Source organism: Bidens hawaiensis, unplaced genomic scaffold (genome assembly GCF_021521415.1).
Source record: "Bidens hawaiensis isolate Kalapana, Puna unplaced genomic scaffold, B.hawaiensis_p1.1 tig00031508_1, whole genome shotgun sequence".
Classification (NCBI taxonomy): Eukaryota; Viridiplantae; Streptophyta; class Magnoliopsida; order Asterales; family Asteraceae; genus Bidens; species Bidens hawaiensis.
The window spans coordinates 76,519-101,279 of NW_027495324.1; the positions used below are offsets into that span (position 1 = coordinate 76,519).

A 24,761-nucleotide genomic window follows, 5' to 3' on the forward strand; every position below is an offset into this window, starting at 1 on the left:
CCACACATTTTTGTTATCAATCAATCTTTGATCATGAGTCATGACTTGTAATATCTTGTTCAATCTCATCTATGTTCTATCTTTGTCGTCTGTTGATGACCCGGACCTCTCAATCTCTCATCACTTGCCTTAACGCTTTATGCTACCCCAAGGCACGCCTTATTCACTCCATGTTAAATCATCACCAATAACACATCTCCTTTCCTAATCATGTAGTGCAACAGTAATATTTGTTATTTTGCAGGAATGTGTGGTAAACGGTTGTATGTGTTTCGGTCTTTAAGGCAATTGAAAACTATACATACCCGAATACCCGTCAGGCTGTTTCGAAAACTATACATCTCTAGAAAATGCAGTCATAATTAAAATACTAAAATAATGGATTCAATTATAAGGGAATTACAAAGAAAAATAAGTTACAACTCCTTAATACCTTAACACATGCCTGTAGAACAAACAGTTTCTAAAGAAACATTATTCCAATACTAAAAACACATCAACTTATAGCAATAAAACCAAATATAAAAAATTACTTATGGCAAAACCGAACCAATTCGCATAACTTCACTTCTTTTTCGGCGCTGCAACCTCTGCTTTCTTGACCACGGTTCCTTCAGCAGACGGGTTGAGCTCGTTCCACGCATCAATCCATGTAACCATCTCACCTGCAAGCTTCTCAAAATACGGGTCAATCGGTCCAAGCTTCTCCTTCACAAGCTTAGAGAGTTCAAGATAACATTGTTGTGGGCTTGTGCATTCTTTAGGTAGAACCACAGATTGGAAAAATGGGATGATATCTTCTTGCCAGTAGATACCCTTGTACTCTTTCTTCAAGTTAACAAATGGGTTGCTAGCTTTGCTATGCCAAATGTATGGCAGCCCGGTTTTCACCCCGAGGGCTAAATGGTCACATATCACCTTAGCACACCAACCGGCCCACATGTCGTCGTAGCGACCGATGGGTTGACCATCACCCATGAGTCCAAAGTACATGGCGGGCCCGATCAGTTCCCTGTGGAACCCGAGGTTCATCCCGCACATTGGGAACAAAGTTCCCTTTGGGATGGTCATTACAGCATCTACATACCTGCATCAAGTTGTAAAACGTGTTAATTGAGTTAATGAGCTGTAAACATGGGTTACATGGGTTAGTTAGTCAACCCGTTTGACTAAACAGGTTAAACAGATCAAGCTGAACACGACATGTTTAACTAAGCATGTCGACCCAAACACAACTTGTTGACCTGAGCAGATGTCATTTATATAAACATATCGACCTGAACACAACCCGTTTATAATTGAAATGTTGAGTGTTGACAGACCTGGAGTTACGTTCAAGCGGTTTGACAAGCTGAGTAGGCGCATCATAATCCGGGATGTTAAGCCAAAGCCCATGAGAAATCGCAGTGGTCACACCTTCTCTTAAACTGAAGGGGTACCCTCTCACGAAATCAGCACCTTCTCTGTATGGATCATACAAAGTGTTGAAGAAGAAAGGTGTTGCGGGTGTCAGCAGATTATTAATATGCTGAGCCAACGCATTGATCTCTTGTCCTGATGGATCCTTAGCCACCTTTTACATAATTACAATCAAATCAATTCGAATTCCGGTTCATTAAGAAGCAAATTTTTACACACGAAAACCATTGCAAGGTATGAACGTTGGTTGTGTGGATAATCTAGGAGAATTTAAATGTCTCGGCTGAGTCGAAATAAAAAGACCCATATGTGCTAACAAGTAACAAAATAAAAGGTCATAGGCCCAATACCTCAAATGGGTTATGGGTAAAAAAGATTGGGCCCAGTATCTAATAAGAGGATTAAGATTTATACATATTTTATATAAATTTTTTATAAAAATATATAAAAAAAAATTTGTGCCTCGGAAATTAAGTGCCCAGACCAGTCGTCTGGGTTAGTCAACCCACCAGCTGGCCATGTGTGTGGACAACATATCTGGGTTTTATAGACCAAATGGGCTATCTCACCCGAGTAGTCGTTTGGGTTGAGTTATTTTTTTTTGTCCATAATTAAAATATATGAACAGATCCGAATTTAAACCGAATAACATTTTTGCATAGTTTTGCTTCATGTTTATCAAATATGTAATAGATGATTTAGTATTTGGGCTCAATTGGGTTGGATCCTAGTTACATAAAAAATAAATATAAATTTTAAAAATACAGTTATTTATTTAGTTTAACCAAATTCAGAATTTTGTATATGGGATCCGAAAACCAACATCACAATTCTGCTACGCATAATAACCAAACCAAAAACAAATTTTGAAATTCGGTTTATTTTTTCCATTACATATACGGTTCGGTTTTCGGTTTTTTTTCACACCCCTAATACTAAGAGAAAGAATAAAGACTTACAAAGCAGTCATCATCAATGGTGAAGATATACTTCTTCTTTGAAACAAGAAAACCGAAGCACCGGCAAGCAGAATCCTTGAACGAAATGCAGCTAGCTTTCGGGCCCAAGATTCGATTAATATCATTACGGTTATACAACTCGTAATCAAACCCTTCGGGAACTCTAATAGTCTTGGTGGGATCTCCATCTTGCACAATGATCAAATGGTAAGGCTGGAAGAATGCCCTCCACTGCTCAAGAAAATCAAGGTTCCGAATAGTCGGAATGACAATGTCGAGGTCATCGACTAAAGGTGGTACGACGGTGGTGGCCGGAACAGACATAGCGGAGAGATTGAGGTATTGAAGGTGACAAGAGAGACGTGTTGTGTTGAGTTGTGATGGAAGTGTTATGGTGTTGTGGTGTTATATATAAGGTTTAAGTCACATGGGATGAGGGTGTGACCACGTTATCAAGGGTGGTGAAAAGCTGTTTAATTTGTTTATTTATTTTTAGTTTTTGTGACAGCTGTGGAATAAAAATGAGAAAGCAGTTGAGATAATATATAAATAAATTATGAGTGATGTGAAGAATGTGCTTGCCTCTTAACGTTGTTGTTCACGTTCTTGTTTTGAGTTTTATGTTATTTATTAAATAAGGACCTTATTGTAGAAAAATTAGTTAATTACATGTTGATTTAGCTATTGCTTTCATTATAACTATTGTTTTAAAAAGTTGTCATTTAACATTTTACAATAGATTTATTGAAGTTTGGTTTAAACTATAAAAATCAATCAAATTTCAATATTGTTTGATTATTGTGAAATTCTTTAATAAATGTTTAAACGGAATGACTGAGGAATATTCATGAAATTGATTGCGCTTTGGTGATACATATTTTTCTTTCCATATATAACCTGATATATGAAGTAATAGCAAAAAAAGAAAGTCAACTTTCTAAATGATAATCAAGTTTTAAAACTGTTTCATGCGAGTCTTTTTATTTAAACAATTTTAGATAAAATGTACTATTATTATATATCTAAACAATTATAAACATTTTCACAACAATGTGACAAAACCCAAAGTTAAGTGGTTAATTCTATAGTTAAAAATATGAGTAAATTGTAACAATTTCATTAAGTCATCTCTTTGATTTTGAACTAACATGTTTTATTTTTATTAATTAACATATTGGGTCGTAATATGGACAAATAAACTAAGCATATAGACTTCTTTAACTTGTTTCATATTTTCTCAAAAGTAATTGAAAATAATAAAATGTACTATTATTATATATTATTATTTTACGTTAAATCATTAACTGTATGTCTAAGATAGACGAATAAAATAAAGCATATACACTTCGTTAACTTGTTTTCACGTTTCCTTAAAATAATCTAAAAATGTACCTTTGTCATATATTAACTATAAAATATAAATTACAGTAAATTTGTCCTAAATTTGATGTCGACTTTAGAGTTTTTGTAAAACCATGTAACATGGAATGACGCGTTTAGATTAAAAGTTTTAATGAGTAGTGTATAAATGTGTACTTGTTTATTATTTTTGTATTAAATGGTTGTAATTTTCAAGGATATATGAATGGTTAAATTGATGGAGTAATTGCGTGAGGGTCACGTTATAAAAGGAGTTAATTCAGGAAGGAGTTACTTACTTTGCTTAGGGTATGGTGCAAATTAATAACATGGGGCATGTGACCAATAAAGGTGGGTCGCTATAACTCTAAATCTTGTTTTACGACGTTAAGTTAGGTTTCACTTTATGCACCTCTTTTTGATTTATACTCAATGTATTTGCTTAAAAAGATGTTGTCAAAGTTACTTTAACCCCCTTAGTTGGAAGCAAATATGACCAAAGTGTAACCAAAAACCTTTGAGTGAGCTCTTTGTTCATACTACTCATTAAGTGGTACTTTTGTCCATTAAATGAGAATTATATTTCACTATACTGTTCCATATGACTACTTGCTTTTCAAATGATGAGTTGAGCTCATAAATAGGGGTACTATTGATAACGTTTACACGCAAAAGATCTAACAATTGCTATAACAACAAAGAGTGTAAATTCACATGCTTAGTCAGCTGGTTGTGCATGCTAATGTGTTGAATCGTGATATTGTCCTCATCTAAGGCACGTATATGATACATAATGTACATACACATTGTTGTTTTTTATAGTGTCAGAAAACATCTAATGTTTGTTATAGTTATATTAGCTTAACGTTTTACAGTCATATTTTAGGCATAATATGTCACTTTAAATTATATGTTCGTTTGTTGCCTTTAATAAGTCCTAACCAACTTTAGTCGAGCTATAGTTGATGCCTATCTTTTGGGTGTCATATGAAGTTAATCAATCAAGACAGAACAAAAACTTACTTTCAAAATCTAACGTTTCAATGTTAGACATAATATATGAATGTCGTGTTGATACGAGTTAGAAGGTATAAAATACATACTCGTTCAATACCATTATGCTTTCGCCCACATGGAAATATGTATGGGGCGAAACCCCTTGAACCTTGGAGTTTGATGAGGGCATTGTCCCCTTGATGGGTTTAATTGTTGCCCAAGTGGGTTCTACAAGGTAGAGCCCGTTGGAATTTACTTTTAATTTGCATAGTTATTGAAAAGTTGCATAAATGTGATTGTCAGTTGGGACTCCCCATAGTAGTTAGTTGTTATTGGTCATTGATCGTAATTGAGATCACCAGCGATTTGGCGCATTAGCATCAAGCGTGTTCAGCAGTAACTGCTTAGTTGCAAGTTGCAACTTGGTCATTAGTGGCAATTAGGACATTATTAGCAACTTGGAAGGTAGCCAGTAACTTAATGGTGATGGAGCTTCAATTAAGGATTTTCTCAATGATATATAATTTCCCCAAACTCTACATAAGAGATTGAGAGTTTAAATCCTGTAAGGTACATTACCGACCATTTACTTTTTTTTTACATAGAAACATAAGGAAAACCTACAACAAACGGTGTCGCTATCCCCTTTTGAATTACAAAACCAAATCTTTTAAACACTACACTGATAGATCTTGAAGTCATGACATTTCTATGCATGATCTTTTGGACTCATAGCAGCTTTAGGAGCGAGGAAACTAAAAGTGTCATATGCAAAAGGTATATGCATGATGCTAATAACATCAACCATAGAAGTAGAGGCACACATTTTAACTTGTTCAAGATTCGAAACTGGTTTCCAAAACTGAATCTTGAATTAGTTCCTGTCTAATCCGATTCACCGGTTTGAAATCGATTTGGGTTATATACTTGGAAACTGGTTTGGGAAATCCGATCCGATCCGGTTTCCAGAGAGGCTCTGTTTAGGCCCGAACCCTGTTCCATGCACCACAGATAGGGCTGTTCACGAGCCGAGCCGAACCGAGCGAAGGGTTGCTCGTTGCTTGGCTCATTTACAACCGAACCGAACCGAGCAGCTGAAATTTGAACCGAGCGAAAACCGAAACGAGCCAAAATCGAATCGAGCATTTTTTGATCGAACATCGAGCGATTTCGAGCATTATTTATTTATTTTTCACTTTGAAAAATTCAATAAGAAACAAATTTAAATGTTGTAAATAATATATTTTATAAATAAATTAGTAGTTTTTAGACAAACATGTAATATATTGTAATTTTTTTATTATAAATAAGTTTAGAATGAGATATAATGATCATGTAAACAAACTTTTAGTTTTGTAAAAACTTGAATTGAACAAATAAAACTATAAAATTAACGGAATATGAAAAATTGTAAGGGCTAAAAATAATTGTAAGCTTATATTTATGTGTTTTGTCTATATATTTATATATATTTGTTCATATATAATTATACATAAAATAAATTAAAAATATTCGAGCCGATCCGAACCGAACATATCCTTGCTCGTTGCTTGGCTCGTTTACAAACCGAACCGAGCAGAGCGGCTCGTTTTCAATCGAGTGAAAAAACGAGCGAGCATTTTCCGAGCAATTTTCGAGCGAGCGTCGAGCGGTTTGGACGGCCCTAACCACAGAAGCTTTGTTGGGCCAAAATAAATCAGCTTATTTTCTTGCGTTGACATTCCAACTAGTTTATAAAAGTTGGGCCAGCTACAAGCATTTTCTCCTCGTATCGGCCCAATTAATGATCATACACCCCTTTATTAGAATTCACGTGGATTTTTTTTTTAACTCGCTAAATAATTAATCTGTATAGGTTAAACAACTAAAAAATTAGAGCACGCATTGATAAGCCTGCAACTAATTACCTTTTAGGGTGTTTTTAATTCACATGCTAAGTCTGAAATTATTTATATGTGACGATTGGGGTTTTTTCCCCTTAAAGAGCTGAACACTTGTAATCATCTAGGCAAATGAATCATTCTTTCGCCCGAACTACAAAACATGCTGACCACACCCACTCACAAGGTAGAAAAAAACCCACAATTGGGCAAACCCTGGCTCAACCCAGAACAAAATGCTCCATTAGAGACTTAAACCCACAACCTATCATAAGGAAAGTCATGAGGCTGTAACCAATTAGTCTTTGGTTGCCAATTGGTTTTACACAATAAAACTAAAACAAGTTTTTAACTTTTTCTTTGGTATGCACTCTGTTCATGAATTATAAAAAAAAGAAGCTTTGTCATAAAAATTGGAAGATATTTTCATAATAATCTAGAACGAGCTAAAAAACCCAAGAGTTGTGATGGTTCGAATTTGATTAGCGAAGTAACCCTAACCCCCTCGCCGGTTACCTCCCGAAATGATTCAAACTCTCTCTCTCTCTCTCTCAAGCTGCTTTCAAATGTGGTGTTGTGGTAGAAACTCAGTCAATATTGGTTCTGGTACAACAGAAGAGAAGTATTATGTGACAAAAGTTGAAGTTTGGTGGTCAAAGTATTAAGTACAAAAGGCAAAAGTTAGATGGCCAAAATATGTATGACAAAAACAAGTTTGGCGGCTTTTGGCAACAAGTTGAAAGTTCGATAGCCAAAGTATCAAAAACAAAAGCTTGATGGTCAAAGTATAAAAGCCAAAAATAAGTATGTTGGCCAAAGTATAATATTACTACTAAATATGTCGGTGAGGTTGGCATTGTTCAAACTTTAGATATGCACAAACCATTGCCAGCCTCGTCGCAAAATCTTGTTTCTGAACTAAGATTTCACATGAGAGTAGTGTGGAGCTAATGAATGCAAACCTCTTTGTTGAAACTTGAAAGGCATATATTGATATTTATGACGTGTGATTGCATCTAGTCATTTCAAACCATTTTGTATAGTCATTTAGAAACTATTGATAATTTACGGTTTATTTTATGGATAATTAGAAGTTAATTTTACATTTTGATTGAAATCAAGATGTGTTGAAGGCAAAACAATCAGACACTAAAAATATGCTTGTTAGTGTAGAATTAAGGGGACTAACAAGATATGACGACGCTAAGGGTGTGCTAACAAGAGATTGCTAACACTGAGAGAGTTGATAGGTCACAGGAGCACGGTGACCTAAGGAATATAAAGACGGGTTGGCTTACACTATTTATAATTATAATAGTAAGAGCGTTTATAAATGTTAACAATAATATAACAAAAACTTAATGTCGGTTGGTCTCAATATACAAATGTTATACGCTCGAAAATACCATATAGTTCAAAGGTATAATTTCTAAAACCTAGAGATCAAAAATCAAAATGGTAATATACATGTGTGATGAATGATAATAATTTGATAAGATGGATAATGTTGATGGTGAAACATGTCACTGAATCTTGATCCCATGGATTCTTAAAAGAGATCGAGTTAAAAACAGAAGGAATAAAATAATTGGGTAACAAGTGGGTCGCTAGTCTACTCACATGGTCCACTTGATTCATTTTATGCCCCAATCATTTTCCTGTCATCTTATTTATGCAACACCGTATATATCCTTTATTTTTTGAACACTATTGTGACCAATTCAATGTCTTTTATATAATTTTATTTTAAATATGTTTGCATAATAAGAACTATTATTATTTTTTAATATATATATAGCTTGTGTCATTGAATATTAAATAAGTGATTTGTCTGATCTCATTTAGAATTGATAAACAAAAAAAAATCAACTTAACGATAAAATATATTATATACATCCATTCTTTCATCTCAATGAGACATTGACAGAGAAAGGATATAAGAGAAAAACGCCTAGTTACAAAAAAATAATTTTAATAATAAATTAGTATAAGGCTTCTAATTGAAAACATCTTAATGATATTTCACTTTTTATTCAAATTATATCATAAAAAACTAGTTTTTATTCTCTTGGTTATAAGTAAGTCCTTCTATATTTCTTTTTAAATTATAGACCGGCAAACGATTGTGTCTGTTCTTTGATGAAATAAGTTTGTGTCTGTTCTTTGATGAAATAAGTTTGTGTCTGTTCTTTGATGAAATAAGTTAGCATTTATGAGAATGTCCGGGAGTTTGATTAACTAGATCTATGACCTCTCTATTTCTAATCAAGGCTGGCTATGAGGCAGGGCCGGTGGTCAATCGATCCTGGCTCGACACTCTGATAGGCCTGAGTTTTTATATATTTTTTTAAATTATAATTTTTTTGTTGAAAAAAAAAATTATTAACCTAATTACTCAATTAAGTTAAGGTCCAAATTTTGTTTTCGTTTTCGGCCCAAAATTTTTCACGGTTCTTGAAGACGGGCCTGTTTCTAATATATGCTATTGGAAGTTTGTAAGTTTTCTTAATTTTGTTATATCTGACTCAGATTATAAACTCATGATTTTTATGATTCTCCTTTATGTATGCTCTTGAAGTCTTGATTTAGGATTCAAATTCATCATTGCATTGATAGTGTAAATTAATAACATGCAGTAAACAATATTGTTTTGTTAACCCATAGGAAAAATGCGTTGTTATTGAACTATTTGTAAAGTGCAATGACAAAAGAAGGATAAACATATAATTAGAATAAATATGCATAACTAGATAATGATATAAAGAATCATTTTCTTATACATACTATAGTTCGAGGAAGAGGTTCTCGAAGGGTTATACTAGGAATAAAATTTGTTGATAATATGATGGTAATTTGTTGTCATACTTTTCTAGAAGTAGCTCATAGTGTGTAGCAGACAAAGTTGTGAATAAAACAACGAAAATAATAACATTTGTCAACAAGCTTGGGACAACAACAAGACCAAGTCGAGGTTGAGCCACAAACCGCAAGCAAGGTTTTGTTTTGAGTGATAAGGCATGGATCAAACGACACTATATAAAAGAGTGTTAGGGTGAAGACATAAGTCCAAAAACAAGGCAAATGTCAAAACACACGGTCAAAAGCAGTGATCTAATCAAACGGTGTCAATGGTTCAAACGAGTAATAACAATTAACAAGTGACACTGAACCCAACAATAGGACATACTGATATTGTACATCAAGCGACTCAAAGTAAGAAAAACTGTAATAAAAAGGATCCTATAAATTGAGGGCATTTATGATATTGCAAAACAAGCAACAACCCGAGTATATCTATAACATGCAATGACACCACTCATTAAGAATATAAAACAAGTTAAAGAAATAACGATCCATGAAGAGAGGAGTGTTTGTGTAGGCAGAACGAATAGACAAACGATCACTAGAATGAAATACCTGATGACAATGATAATAGTTAAATCAGATAAACTCTATCCTAAACACTCATATTGTGTTATTTTATGTGTAGTTGCATAGAAGATCATGCTTTATTGATGTATCATAGTATAGAGCACAAGGAGATAATTAACAAGCCAACATAATACCTTTTACAATAAATATAGATAAATACTGCACTAATAATATGTTTTAGTAGTTAATTAATTTTTTTTTTATAAAAGTCATGTTAGAAGTTAAGATCGGTTAAAATTGACCATGAAACATCTCTTTTCTCGTTTACTTTTATCATTTGATAATATTAAAATTAGTAAAAGAATATTTAGATACAATATATATAATAATAATAATAATAATAATAATCAATAAAAAAATGGACTAAAATAACGGGATTACAAGTGGAAGCTTTTATATTCATTCATTTCATTGGCTCCACTGGTTACATTTTAGGTCACCGATCATGTTCTTTTTTATTTTTCCTTTAAACCACATATAATGTTCGTCTTTTTTCCAACATTTTTGTGTCACCTTCAAAGTCCTTTATTTAGACCTTTTCAATTTATAATTTATTTATTTATTTATTTTAAACCAAATTTTTACATACTATACCAACATAATGTTGAAGACATGCTTCGTTTTTTAGTTAAAATTTGTTAAATAATAAAAATAATTCTAAAGCAACCTAAGTTTTTGATCATTGGAACCACAGAAATGCAAACACATAATGATACACTTTTGGTTGAATTGATTTAGCTTTTACTTGGTAATTCGGCCATCATTATTCTTACAAATGAAGTTATGATTTATATATATATTTTTTTTTTGCGATGAATGGCCCAGTGGCCCACAGTTAAGTCATCTCTCTACAGTACACAGGATAAATGTTGGCCCACTAATTAAAGGCCCAACAATATGCGACCGACTTAAAGTTGTCCCTATTATGTATTCATAATTCATGGCTCATGCTCAATCACTATTTGTAACTGATATATTTTACTGTATCATGTATTATTACGCTGATCGTAGTAGCCACGTCAGATCCTTTAATGCTCAACACTGCAACGAGCCTCGGAAAGTTGGGCGTTAAACCCACCGGTGTCAACCCATCAACGCTCAAATTGTATCCATGAGATGGGAATCATCCCGAGCCAACCCATCACATTTATTTTCTTCTTTTGTTTTTTTTAGTTAAACCATAACGAACTTGTTAAAGAGTATATTAGTTAAACCCCATTGACTACGTGACAATGACATGGCATGGCGTTATGCGCTTTTTAGTTAAACCCAACGCATAGTCTTACTTATTTAAATAAACAAATTCTCAAAATTAAACGTACGAAATCTCTTAGTTTAACACATATGGACTTTGTGTTAAATCATTGTGATTTGTAACAGTTTTGGATTATACTAGAATTTTGTGATCAAAATATTTTGAACACGTGCTATATCAATAAATATATCAGAGCATTATTAGTTACATGTGTCACACTAATAATCAAAATTTCGCGTCAAATTAACTTAAGTGTTTCTGTGTAGCCGAGAAAATAAGATGAGATTATGGAGATCTGCAAAACAATGTTGGAGGCATCAAAAATTGTTTTTGATACTTTTAGTAGGGGTGTAAGCGATGCGGTTTTGGGTGAAAATCGAACCGAAACCAAAGTTTTGGTTTTTTGATTTTCAGAATCGTTCGGTTTTAGTTTTTTTGATTTTCGGGTTTTAGGTTCGGTTTTTTCAATTTTGCTAATAGGCTAATAATTGTCGGGCCAATAAATTTGACCCATGATATTTTCAAATTGGGCATAATATTTAAAAAAAAATAATAATTAATAGGATATCATACATTTTGGCTAAATATTAAGAGCTAATAGAAGATACTTACATATAAATAATTTAATCTCATCCAAACTAACAAAGCATAACCGATTAACGCTAAAAATAAGATAAACTTTCAAATTTTATGAAACATAAACGATCCAACAAATAAGTAATTCAACAAATCGGTTTTTTATATTAGTTTTGGTTTTTTTTTTCACATAACACCAAACTAAAACCGATATATCAGTTTTTACTATAAATCAAAACCAAACCATCTGTTTCTAACTAGGTTTGGTTTTCTCGTTTTTGTTATTTCGGTTGTTGGTTTTCAAGACGGTTTTTCTGGGTCTCGTGCACGCCCTTAATTTCTAGAATATACACATAAACATTACATCTTAAAAATTAAAAGGTCATTTTTATACACACATAAACAAGGTCATTTTTATAGAATTATAAATTGAGTTTTGTTTGAATCTCATCCTTTTAGACTTTATCAATAGCTCAGTTAGGAATTAGATTATTACTAGATATGCTTGTTTTTGTTTGTATAAGTGATGGTATATTGAAAGATATTGTAAAAAAGGTGGGTTAGCCACATCTAATGTTAATAACTCTTTTTTTTTTTGCCTAATTCAAGTTTCAATTTACAAGTAATTAACTCATGTGTACTCTATAGTCTATGTACTATATATATCATCTCCTTGTTCTCTATATAGCATCTAAGTATGATCTTATTCCTTAACGTTTGACCCTTAAATTGTTGGATTGTTAATGAGTGTAAACATTGTTGGATTCTTCAAGAAATTTCTTTCATTATAATACGTATTATTAAACTCTTGAATTTATAGATTCTACTGACAATTGCTTATCAAAAGAATAGTAATAATTGATAACTAAAATTGGTAGAACTCCTACCTTTAATATTTTCAAAGAGGCTATGGTTTTAGGCATTTTATACTAAGGGTGTTCAATAAATCATATTTTGAATATTTAAATCTTTTTTAATTGAATTATTCGAATTTTAAAATTTTGAAGCTCGATTCGAATTAGAAATAGATTCGACAAATTCGATTCGATTCGACAAGTTTGATTCGAATTCATAAAAGCTAATTCGATTCGAGAATGAAGTTCAAATTCGAATCGATTCGAATTCATTTAAAAAAATCTATTTCAGTTTCAAAACCACTACAAATTTGAGTTTTTTAACAACAAAAAGTACAAACACACAAAATAAATAAATCAATTAAAGTTATCACATATTAAATATTCAAAATGGTAATGTCCAATTACATTAATTATTGCTCAAAGTGATAAACTTCAATTTTTAATCTCTATAACTCAAAAGATTTATAAGTATGTATATATATATAACAAAAATAAAATGTATAATTTGAATTCGAATTTTGAGTCGAATAGAATTTAAAATCATAAATTCATATTCGATTCAAAATTCGATTTCTACAATCGAATTCGAATGATTGAAAATCGAATTCGAACCATCAAATTCGAATGCGAGTCGAATCCGATTCGAATACTGAACAACCCTATTTCATACCATGTTATACCTTACGGTGGTGGGAGTGGACGGAAACATGGAAGTCAATACTGATTGGTATGAGCGGGGACACCAGCCCACCTCCTGTGATACCGAAAAGCAGGTAGGATTATCGGGGACTTCACGCCAATTTGAAGAAGGAACAAAGAAGAGTGGAAGAATTATCCGGATGAAAGTTGGATTTTGGTTGGGGATGGAGTGAGAACACCATCCAACCATCCAGGTAATGAATCGGGAGAGGGGTGGTGGTGAAGTGACTCTCACCACCCTTTGACCATCTGTAGTGGAGCGCCATCCCCACCCATGGAGCTTTATAGTGTCGGAACACCGGCCCCTGGGCGATATGGAGGGGGTGGTTGTTTCCTACATAGCGCAGGTAGGAGAAAATGGGTGGGCGGTGATTGATGAGTTTGTTTTTTGTTTTTTTTTAATAAAATATAATAATAAGGTAATTATTTGAACATGCTCCATCTACTACACCTATTTTAACCATAAACTCCCTACGATGTCGTGACGTCATGTCACATAACGCATAATGTCACAGCCCCGACCCCTATACCCTGGGTGGGAAGCCGTGAACATTGGTTGGTGGTATCGGTGTTTATTAAATTATTTTGCAGCGGAATATTTTATCAGAACCGTAGTTAGGAAAAATGATCAGATTTATAAAAGCACCATGTTTATTATTATAAACTGGGAATTTAACCCATTTTGATACAAACATAAACTTTATAGGGATAAACCCTGATTTACAAAACACGTTTCTTTATTCTGGTGACAAGCCACTTATTTAAGCTGAAAACCCGCAGGCATCATTCATTTTGTCTCTAACAAGTCACCCGAAACATGTTTAAAATATTTGATCAGCAAGAACTACTGGTGAGTACATTCATTTGTAAATGACACATTTTACATTTACAACATTAAGATGTTTTTACATCTGCCTACTTAAAATTACTGAAAGGTACTTGTCACTCGACCGTATCTATGATTGTGGTCATATTACTCATTGGCTAACACTTGTCCAATAAGTAACGTGTAATAGCCTAGTAGGCAAGCCTTGTATACAAAACCCCACAATACCAGTAGTAACCATCCCGTAAGTCTACAGAGACTTAATCACTGTAATGTATTTAAAATACTTCTAAAAATATAATTAAAACATTTAGACCATGTGTCATGAGTTTTATAGGTTTTGAAATTATCGTGACATTGTCAGAAAATCAGTTGTCTCACGTAAATGTGAGTGGTACAAAAACTCGAATGTCTCACCTTGCAAGTTTAAAATTAAAGAACGCCCCTTGGTATTAATCACCTAGGTTAAACACAATGTAGTATATCTAGATTAGTATAAACCAATAATCATAACGATAATCACGAGATTATAAACTTTACACGATGGCACAATGTCTTACCATAATAGGCAGAGCTTTTGGATTCGCGTATATAAGTTTCTTTCAATCGGATAGGATATCGCTACGATCACTCGGGTATTATACTATATTATTAATATATAAGGAAGTTCAGAGAGAATGAAAATTTTTGGACGAAGAATGAACGTCTCATCTCAACCTATTTATAGCTGATTTTGGACCCCGTCGCGATACGCGATGGTTCTTAAGCAAAGATCCTAGTAGTGTCGCCGAGTCAGCCCTAGGCATGCTACGTGGCAGGCGACGTGTCTCGTCTGCGTAACTTCTAAGTCACGATACGCGATGTGCTACTTTCATGCCCATGCGAGTGCGCGTGCGCGTTCTGGTGCTTCGCACCATCCGCTAGGACCACTGGGTGTGATTTGTCTTATAAGAATATTAACATATGAGTTTTCTTTCTTATAAAGAACTCACTGGTTTTGTAATCTAGCGATGTGGGACAATGACTTATACTCATATTTATACCATGATGGAAGCTTCTCCTTTTCTTTCCTCCACCGATGTGGGATGGAATTTTCTCCTTCCATTTCCTTACTTTATCCTTTAATTTATTTTGTGGTTTGTTATACATAAGGCCCCCATAGGATTTCCATCAACTACGCATGGTCTTAGGCTATATGTAGTGGAGACTGTGGAGGGGCTACAAATTTGGGCGGATTGCGACACGTGGCGCCCAGTCAGCAAATAGTAAGTTTTGTTTTTGGGCTGTAATGGTGGTGTAGCCCTCATTGCCACGTCACCTTTTTTAATTACTTTTTTATAATTAAATTAAACATATACAAAAACCATTAAGTTATTAAAATTTATTAAATTAATTATATAAAATAAAACTAAATTATAATCAAAATAAAAAAAACACCAAAAAATAAAATAAAAATACATATAAAATTAACAATTTATTCGTCGTCTTCGTCTTCTTCCACGTCCTCATCCTCGTCTTTGTCCCCGTCCTCATCGTCTTCGTCTTCAACGGGACGATTATCCCAAATGTGTTGAACCAAATCCGCCTTAAGTTGGTTATGTATCACATTTGATGTGAGCTCGTGAATGTTTCGCGTTAGTTGTTTTTCGGTTTAGGGAATTGTTCTGGAACGATCCCTGGTACATAGTATTGGCATATTGCTTTGCCCTTGTCTTCTAAAATCATATTATGCAATATGATACACGTATGCATGGCATCGCTCATTTTTGCTATCGACCATACACAACATGGGTTTTTCACATAATGCGAACGTTTTTAAAGTATTCTATTTTTCTTCGATCGGGTCTTGAAACGTTTTGACGATTATCGAGTACTCCGGATATATCCCATCTCCCAAATAGTATATGTGACGATAGTATGTACCGTTGGCATAAAACGGTATGACCGGTATGCTACGGCTGTCTAATGCTCTAGCACGGGCGACACGTTGAGAACGTTTATGTCGTTGCTGGAACCGACGGAGCCGAAGTAAGCCGACCAAATCCAAAGGTCGTGTGAACAAATGGCTTGAAGACTAACCATTGGTACTCCATGAGTCCAGGGTCACCACGAGTGTATTGACCTCACCATGCGGTTGGATAGTTAGCTCACTCCCAATGCATGCAATCCATACTCCCAATCATGCTTGGAAAAAAATGTTTGCTTTCATGTACATCCTATATGCGAGTTAGGTCGTTTGAAGTTGGAATCCACATATAACGACCAACGTATAACTGTATTATTCCTATAGGAATAAATATTTAAATTAAACAATAATTAATATAAACAATTTAACACAATACGTTTAAACAATCTAAATTTTACCGATGCAAAAATTCTCCAACGCGTCTCGTGTCGTTTTCTCAGCCATATTTAAATACTCATCGTTGATGCCGGTCGTGGTGCTGTATGCGAGGATGCGTATAGCCGAAGTACACTTTTGGATTGCGGTGAATCCTAAATATCTTCTTGCGTCAGGTTTTGTTGAAAATACGTATACTCCCGTGATGCGCAAAAATAAACGTCTAGACATCCGAAAAAGAAGTTCAAACATAACATCGTCAAATCTAGGTTTGTCATTGAAGTAGCCCTTCATCAAACGATCATTCGCATCAAGACGATCTCAAAGGATATACGATCGACTACGTTGCAACGAAGAACTAGTAGAGCCAGACGCTATATTATTGGCGACGATCCGCATTGTGCTCATGACCTCTTCCCCCTCCTCCCACGCTTTTTGGTGCATTTGATGAATTTTCTGAGTATCCTCAATTAGTTGATCCCAAATGTCAGAAGAGTTTGGGGTTTCCATTTTGATAAGTATGAAATGAAATGGTAAAAATGGTTGAATTGGTTTGATATATATATTTGAGTTTGTATATGTATTGTTGAAAATGGTTAAATTTGTTTGATATTTATAATAAGTTTTAAATTTTTTTAATTGATATGACTATTCAACGGTCAAAAATTCAAATTATTATTATTATATACTTTAGAATTGTTGACGAAAACCTATCCCCCCTCCCCACTCCCCCGTATCACCCCTTTTGTCGCGGGGAGGGGGGGTGGTTGCCTTGGAAAAATCGCCCCCATTGCCCCCCATCTTTGCCACCTAGAATGCACAACCTTATAACATTGTTATAACTAACATTTTGTATTGATTAATTAATACCTCGAGTACATTTTTAATAGTTATTTTATATCGTTTTCTATTAACATCCACCCATTAGTATATTATTTCATTTAATGTGATTTCCGTTTGATATAGTGTTCTATTATTTCACACGTAATCTTCTTTTCTTTTTTTTAATGAAATTGTTACAATATACCTATCGTCTAGGTTGAACCCATGATCTCCTAATGAAGGCAAAAACCTTTCCCAAGTACTATGTCAGCTTGTTGTGTTAGGAATCGCCGTATAGTGGTGAGCATCGTTCAACTTGATTGTGGTCCAACATTGCAACCTAGGTGGGCTGCCACTTAGTGAAATCAGATCGTTGCCATCGTATTTTAATGATATATATATATATAAATTAGTCATCAAGCAGACAAAGAGGAGAGAATTGTTAAAGACGTATAATATAATGTGAGAAATTTATAATTACATTGGTTATCCGTAAAAGATATAATCTAATAACTAAAATTATAATGTTAATTATGGTTGTCACTTGATCATCCTCACATCATGCATTCATCATGGTGATGAATTAGGTCGGTAAATAAAAATTGATCAAATTTGATAAAAGGCAAAAGGAGTTTTTTACATTGAATTTTGAAAGCTCTGCTACAACAACTTGGAAAAAGGTACAAAATCCTTAAAAGAGATTGGTTGGTAAGAATAAGTTAAAACTTTAATCATGATAAATTGATAATATGAATTTATGATGATGATGGTGAGTACTAAGCAGTAACTCAATGGTGCTTTGGTTGGTATGTAGTAAACCTAACACTTTATTGTCAAATGGTCCCCAACTTATGTGGGGTTCATTTCTTAACTTCCATAAATTAAAAATAAAAATTCTTTATTAAACTTTTATAAGTCATCAAATAATTTTCAATGAGATTTCTATAAAGAAACTGAATATAAGAATTATAGATTACTTGGTCTTTGTTTAATTCATTTCACCAAACCATGACAATGATTTTGGCTTTATACCCAATTGTGATTTTGTGAAAACAAAAGGTAAGCTCATGACTAACCATTCTTTAGGGGGGAAATGTTTTCTTAAAAGCTCTTTTGATTGCATCTCATCTTATATATTAATAAAAACAATATATATAAGTATTAACAAAAAGATATGCTATTGTTTATAAATTTTTGTAGCACTTGTAAGTTGTAAGGATTAAAATCCATAAATAATCAACTTAAAAACATTATAGCGTATGCAAAGAGAGCTGATTTGTGCACCTCAAAGCATATGTACCATATTTTATGAATATTATTAAGTATTTATAATGATGCATGAATCACGTTGATAAACCTTTATAATTAAGTAATCAACAAATAGAAATACAAACATAATTATGTTGTAATTATTATAAATAAAAGCAGAAGAGAAATAGAAGAAGTAAAGCAAAAGAAGGACATGAACTTTGCAAGTTTTTGTGATAATTTATAAGACGACGTCGTTGGACTGTACAATAAAATACAAAAAGCCAAGGGTGATTTCAAATGCAATTTTCAATCATGGAGAAATTGTTTGATCAAACTCATGATACTAATGGTGTAGACAAAACCATGAAGACTACGGTAACTTTAACTTCTAACGACCATTCTATCCGTCCTCGTGTAATGTTCTCATCATCATAGTTTTAACCTAACCCGTTTCATGTGTGAAAGGTTTTTTCGTATCGTGTCTAACTTGAATTTCTTTATGTCTTTTTTTGTATTGAGATATGGTACATTAAATGTGATAGTTGTAAAGAAGGCCATTGGGGATGTCAATAAGTGGCTTTATTTTGGTTAAGAGATACGTGTTTAATGTTATGACCGGACTTCAATTAAAACATGATTGTACTTTCTAAATATAAACACATTAATATCTTGTTGTTTCGAAAAGGAAGTTTGTTAAGCAAGTAATCGGGGTCCGGTTTAGACAATAATATATATGTTTCATAAACACCTTGATGCGATAATATTTTGATAATTTTTTTCAAATGTATTAATTTTTAACTTTATTGTAGTTATGTAGCATATTAATAAAATATTATCTTTGAATATATAAAACCAGTAATATTAACTTTTATATGCATATGATGACTTTAATAAGATGATGGAAGCGGATTAGATCCCTCACATACCAAAAACACCGATACGGAAAACAAGTGAAAGTAAAAACTGACTATTGTACTGATTTTATTGGTTTAGTATCAATACCAGTAAAAACGTTGTAACCGAAACCAAGCATTAAAAACGAATACCAACATCGATTGTGTTTGGTTGGTTCCGGTTCAAGGCGGTACCGATGCTATAAAATTGATCATCCGTAGCATGGGGTGTGGAAGTGTGGTCATTTCTACCATTACATCATTCTTAATTTTTGAAAGCAAATAGTAGCTTATGTTTTAAGGAAAGGGCCATGCAGTCAACTGATATCAACGTGTTTGTTAAGATGATCGTCTCAGTCTTAAATTGTGAGGGAATTAAGTTCCATAGTAGACAAAAAAATTAGTGTAATAATTAGTCGTTCATGATAAATAGTTTATGTTTTAACTTTTAAAATGCCCCAATACCCACTCTATCCCATTCTTTTAAACAATTTTCTTTATCGATCATAAAAGATTATAAGAGAGAACTAATGAGTTGTTAAATATAAGAAATTACTATTCAATCTATATATAATCTTTAATATTTGTTTATGAAAAAGATTACAGTAACTCTAATGTGACATGAGTGTCAACAATGAAATGAAGTGGTGGTTTTTTACTTATTTTTTTTAACGTTTTCCTCACATGTTAATATGACACTAGATTTTATTACTTTAAAATACCACTAACAACTGTTACTGAAGTAATCATCACTACTATTTTTGTTATTTTGAAATAAAATAGATAAAATAGTAAAACTGGTACTTTATGTTTGCATGTTTGTTCATTGTTCGTCCTTTGGAAAACTTAATGACTGAAATCATATTATGTTTTAAATTTTTATCACGTTACGTCCTTTTACACTAACTCAGTTAAATTATCTTGTTAAATCTGATCACATGACCCCCACGTGAGGGTGAATATGTAATTTCCCACTCCAGTTCATCTCTCCCCACCATTTTAATACCCTCACAGTTCAAAAAACACAGGCTTGGTCAGGAAATAATCTGCCAAAGAAAACAAATCCAGGGATAGTGAATTGCCAAAACAAGTAAACAACAGCAGGTTAATAAACCACCAACCAAATGCCATAATTATACCTCGGCAGGTTGATAAACAACAGCATATGAATTCGTGAGCAGGGGATGATAATCAAAACAACAATTAGCGAAAGATCAAAATTTCCAAGATGAATACAATTGAGTGAGAATAACTTGTAACAGGCTTGAGGTTTCCACCGATCGGAGCTGCCGGAATCGCGCCGTTTTCCATGCCGGGTGTGAAATCAATTGAGGTTTTGGAGTGATGCTTCGAGTAAACTCATCCTGTATATTTTGACCTCTAATCGAACCTAGAAACATCATCTACAACTGCTAATTCGAGTAAAATCCAGGATTTGAAGAAACCCACCCCTCAGTTCCAGCAACTAAAAATATTGATGGATCTGGATTTCGATGAGGGGGCTGGGTTACGGCGACCACTAATTTGGGAAATGGAAATTGTGTTTGAGGAACCAAGAGTTTCTTCTGCAGATTGAAGATTTAGGGTTTTCTTGAGAGATGATAATACAATATTTGGAAACGAATCGGGGAGGGAGGGAGAGAGTTTATATATTTTTAAATGTATTTAGATATTCTTTAAATAAAATGGTGAAATGACTTATATACCCTTACGTGTTTCGCACATGACCAGATTTAACAGAAAAATTTAACTACGTTAGTGTAAAATGACGTAACGTGATACATTTTTGAAACATATAATATGATTTTAATCATTAAGTTTTCCAAATAACGAACATTGAAAAAACATGTAAACATAAAGGACCAGTTTTGCTATTTCGTTAATAAAATATAAAAATCTTGTGGCATAGCCCTCTCCGGTCTCTAGTCTCCGGTCAAACTCTACTCTAGTCACAAGGTACTTCCATCTAATCTTTAACCAGAAAAAAAATATTATATACGAAAAGGACACCATATATTATTCTTAATGTTATCACCCCATAACTATGGCTACTAAATAACACATTGCATCACTCATAGTCACGGTAAACCGTAAATAGTAAAACAGTAGCACCAAGGTAAACTCAAAAGATTGACTATTTGAATCTACTACTACTACTGGAATGAGACGGTATCGAAAGTGGTATGCGGGTGGACCATGTGTACCAAAACTGCAAAGGAGAAGTACCCAAATATTTTCCAAAGTGAACATTGAACCCCTCACAAAACGACGTCGTGTTTCAACAGGGGTTTCACGTGGCAAGTGTCACACTGCCACGTTAGTTGGTGATGACGGAAATGAGTGCTCCTTGGATCTGATGGTCCTCATCATCATCACCTTCTTATGTTCACGATTATTATTATTATAACTCATCTCCACCCCTCTTTTAATCTCCTCTCATAACTACACTGACTCTCACACAATCACTCTCTCTCTCTCTCTCTCTGTGAATCTTATACTTTTATATCCTCTGCTTCAGAACCCAATATTATTATTAAACCCTATATCACTAAACCCTGTTCTTGTTTTTGATTATTCATAATGGGAGAGGTAAAAGATTCAATCTTTTCATCTTTTTCTATAGTTTTTTGCTAAAAAAGATTGAATATTTTCATCTTTTCTTAAGTTTTTGATGAAAAATATTGAATCTTGTCATCATCTCTTAAGTTTTTGTTAAAAAAGATTGAATCTTTTTCATCCTTTTCAAGCTTTAATTTGATGAAAAGGATTGAAGCTTTTTAATCTTTTATTAAGTTTTTGTTAAAAAAAATTGAATCTTTTTCAAGCATTAATTTGATGAAAAAGATTGAAGCTTTTTTAATCTTTTATTAAGTTTTTGTTAAAAAAAGATTGAATCTTTTTCATCTCATGTTAAGTTTTTGATGTTAAAGATTGAATATTTTTAACCTTTTATGCAAGTTTTGATGTGGGTGCTGTTTATTTCTTGATTTTTCAGCAAGTAGAGAAGCCGCCGGAGGAGAATAAGCCAGTGGAAGAAGAAGCAGAAGCCGCAAAAGTTGACGAGAAGCCGGCGGCTGAGGAAGCAAAAGACGCGGCGCCGCCGCCACCTCCGCCGCCGCAGGAGATTGTATTGAGAGTGTTCATGCATTGTGAAGGCTGTGCTAGAAAAGTCCGCCGGTGCCTCAGAGGCTTTGATGGTTTGCTAATTACTTTAATTAGTTTAGTTTCTTGATTAGTTTAAAGATTAAATTGATTAATTAATTTAGGAGTGGAGGATATTCAGACGGACTGTAAAACCCATAAAGTGGTAGTAAAAGGTGAAAAAGCAGATCCAGTTAAGGTTCTTGAAAGAGTCCAAAAAAAGAGTCACCGGAAAGTTGAGCTTCTTTCTCCGGTGCCAAAGCCACCGGCCGAAGAACCAAAAGAACCACCTAAACCAGAAGACAAGAAAGAAGAGGTTAATTAACTATAATTAAATAGTTACTTAATTAACATTTAACATTTCGTTGATTAAATATTGTTGGTCATGTGATTTGTAATGTTCAACAGCCTCCTCAGGTGATTACTGTGACACTGAAGGTTAACATGCATTGTGATGCTTGTGCTCAAGTTATTAGAAAACGGATTCTCAGAATGAAAGGTGTGTGATCATTTCTTGCTTTTAAAGCAATTCATTTTATTAATTAAAAGTAAGTTAATTCTGTTTGGACCATTTTTGACCGGTTGAGAATATTGTTTGACTTTTATTTTTGAATTGTTACAATATTCGTCATCTACTTTTTCATCTTTCAAATCAACTTCATAATAACATTATTATGAATGTTATGAACAAATAAATAAGTGAATAACAATACATTATATTATACATCTACTATAGGTTAAAATATTCCTAGAACTAGAATATCCCAACTACCGAATAATAATAATTTGTAACATTTAAGGTTTTTAATTTTTAATATTTAAGTTTGGATTTTTGTGGGTGCTTGATGTATAGGTGTGGAAAGTGTAGAACCGGATCTAAAAAACTCACAAGTTTCCGTTAAAGGCACGTTTGCGGCGCCGGAGCTGGTGGAACACATTCACCGCCGTACCGGAAAACACGCCGTCGTCATAAAACAAGACCCCGAGCCTAAAAAAGAAGAAGAAAAAAAAGAGAAAAAAGACGCCGGAGGAGAAACAAAGGAGGAGAAAAAAGCCGACGCCGGAGACGGCGGCGCCGGCGAAGGTTCCGGCGAGGGGGAAAAGAAAGAGAAAGACAAGGAAAAAGATAAGGTGGAGGAGAAAAGTTCCGGCGACGGCGGTGAGGTGGCGGCGGACGGTGGTCCGGCGGGTGGTGACGGTGGTGGTGGTGAGGAAATGAAGGTGGTGGATTTACGGAAGAATGAGATTTACTATTACCATCCAGGGGCGAATTACCAATTTTACCCCGCGAGATACGCCACCGCAGAAGCGGCGTATGGGTACCCACCAGCACCGCAAATGTTCAGTGATGAGAACCCCAATGCATGTTCTGTTATGTAAAAATGTTGACTGCTGAGGGGTATAATGGGAACAAACCACATGGGATGTGATTGTCGTGGCCTTCATGTGTCTTTTGTCTCTGTTGGTTGGCCTTGTGAAAATTGTAAAATTTTGTGAGGCCTTTTGTACTTTTTTCTTTTCTTTTTCTTTTTCTTTTTATTTTGAAATTTTATATTAGTAATGGTGGTCGAGACAAAAAAATAGTATAAAATAATAATGGGGAAGTTATAAACTTATAATGTCATATATATCATATATAAATAATTATAAATAAATTTCAGGTTTTTACTTTATGTCTTCTTGATTTAATCTAGTTATTGATGTTATGTCGTTATCGAATTTAATTTTCCACTACTTTCCATTCGTTAGATTTCTTAGACTCAAAACACCGCATGGGCTCAACTTGTTTAAACTGTGTATTGTGGAAGGCATCATTGCCACCTCACCAGCTTGTTAAACCACGACATAGCTTGCGCCATGGCCATCTTCCCGTTATCTTGATGGCACCCAAAGGGCTCAAAAGCGTGGCTTCTCCCCCGTAATTACAAATCAAATTTTTGTAAAAAAAATCTAGTTAAACCTAGCTAACTCACAACGCGTTTGTTAAAGGGTGGGCTAGTTAAAGACTTAAAGTCCACTGTCTACGTAGCAGTACCGTTGCCAGTCAAACCAAAA

General features: G+C 33.9%; 2 protein-coding genes across 2 annotated transcripts; one reads left to right on the forward strand and one right to left on the reverse strand.

Moving 5' to 3' along the window:
• Positions 1-364: 364 nt before the first annotated feature.
• On the reverse strand, positions 365-3,048 carry LOC143582250 (UDP-arabinopyranose mutase 1-like). Its single transcript, XM_077064861.1, has 3 exons — positions 2,379-3,048; positions 1,323-1,573; positions 365-1,087 (listed from the first exon to the last, which is right to left on the reverse strand). Exons 1-3 carry the CDS (start codon positions 2,700-2,702, stop codon positions 565-567), a joined length of 1,098 nt encoding a protein of 365 aa, XP_076920976.1. The 5' UTR covers positions 2,703-3,048; the 3' UTR covers positions 365-564.
• An 18,979-nt stretch (positions 3,049-22,027) lies between these two features.
• LOC143582243 (heavy metal-associated isoprenylated plant protein 7-like) lies at positions 22,028-24,317 on the forward strand. The gene is made up of 5 exons (XM_077064855.1): positions 22,028-22,154; positions 22,561-22,762; positions 22,832-23,022; positions 23,115-23,205; positions 23,560-24,317. Exons 1-5 carry the CDS (start codon positions 22,146-22,148, stop codon positions 24,084-24,086), a joined length of 1,020 nt encoding a protein of 339 aa, XP_076920970.1. The 5' UTR covers positions 22,028-22,145; the 3' UTR covers positions 24,087-24,317.
• Positions 24,318-24,761: the final 444 nt, after the last annotated feature.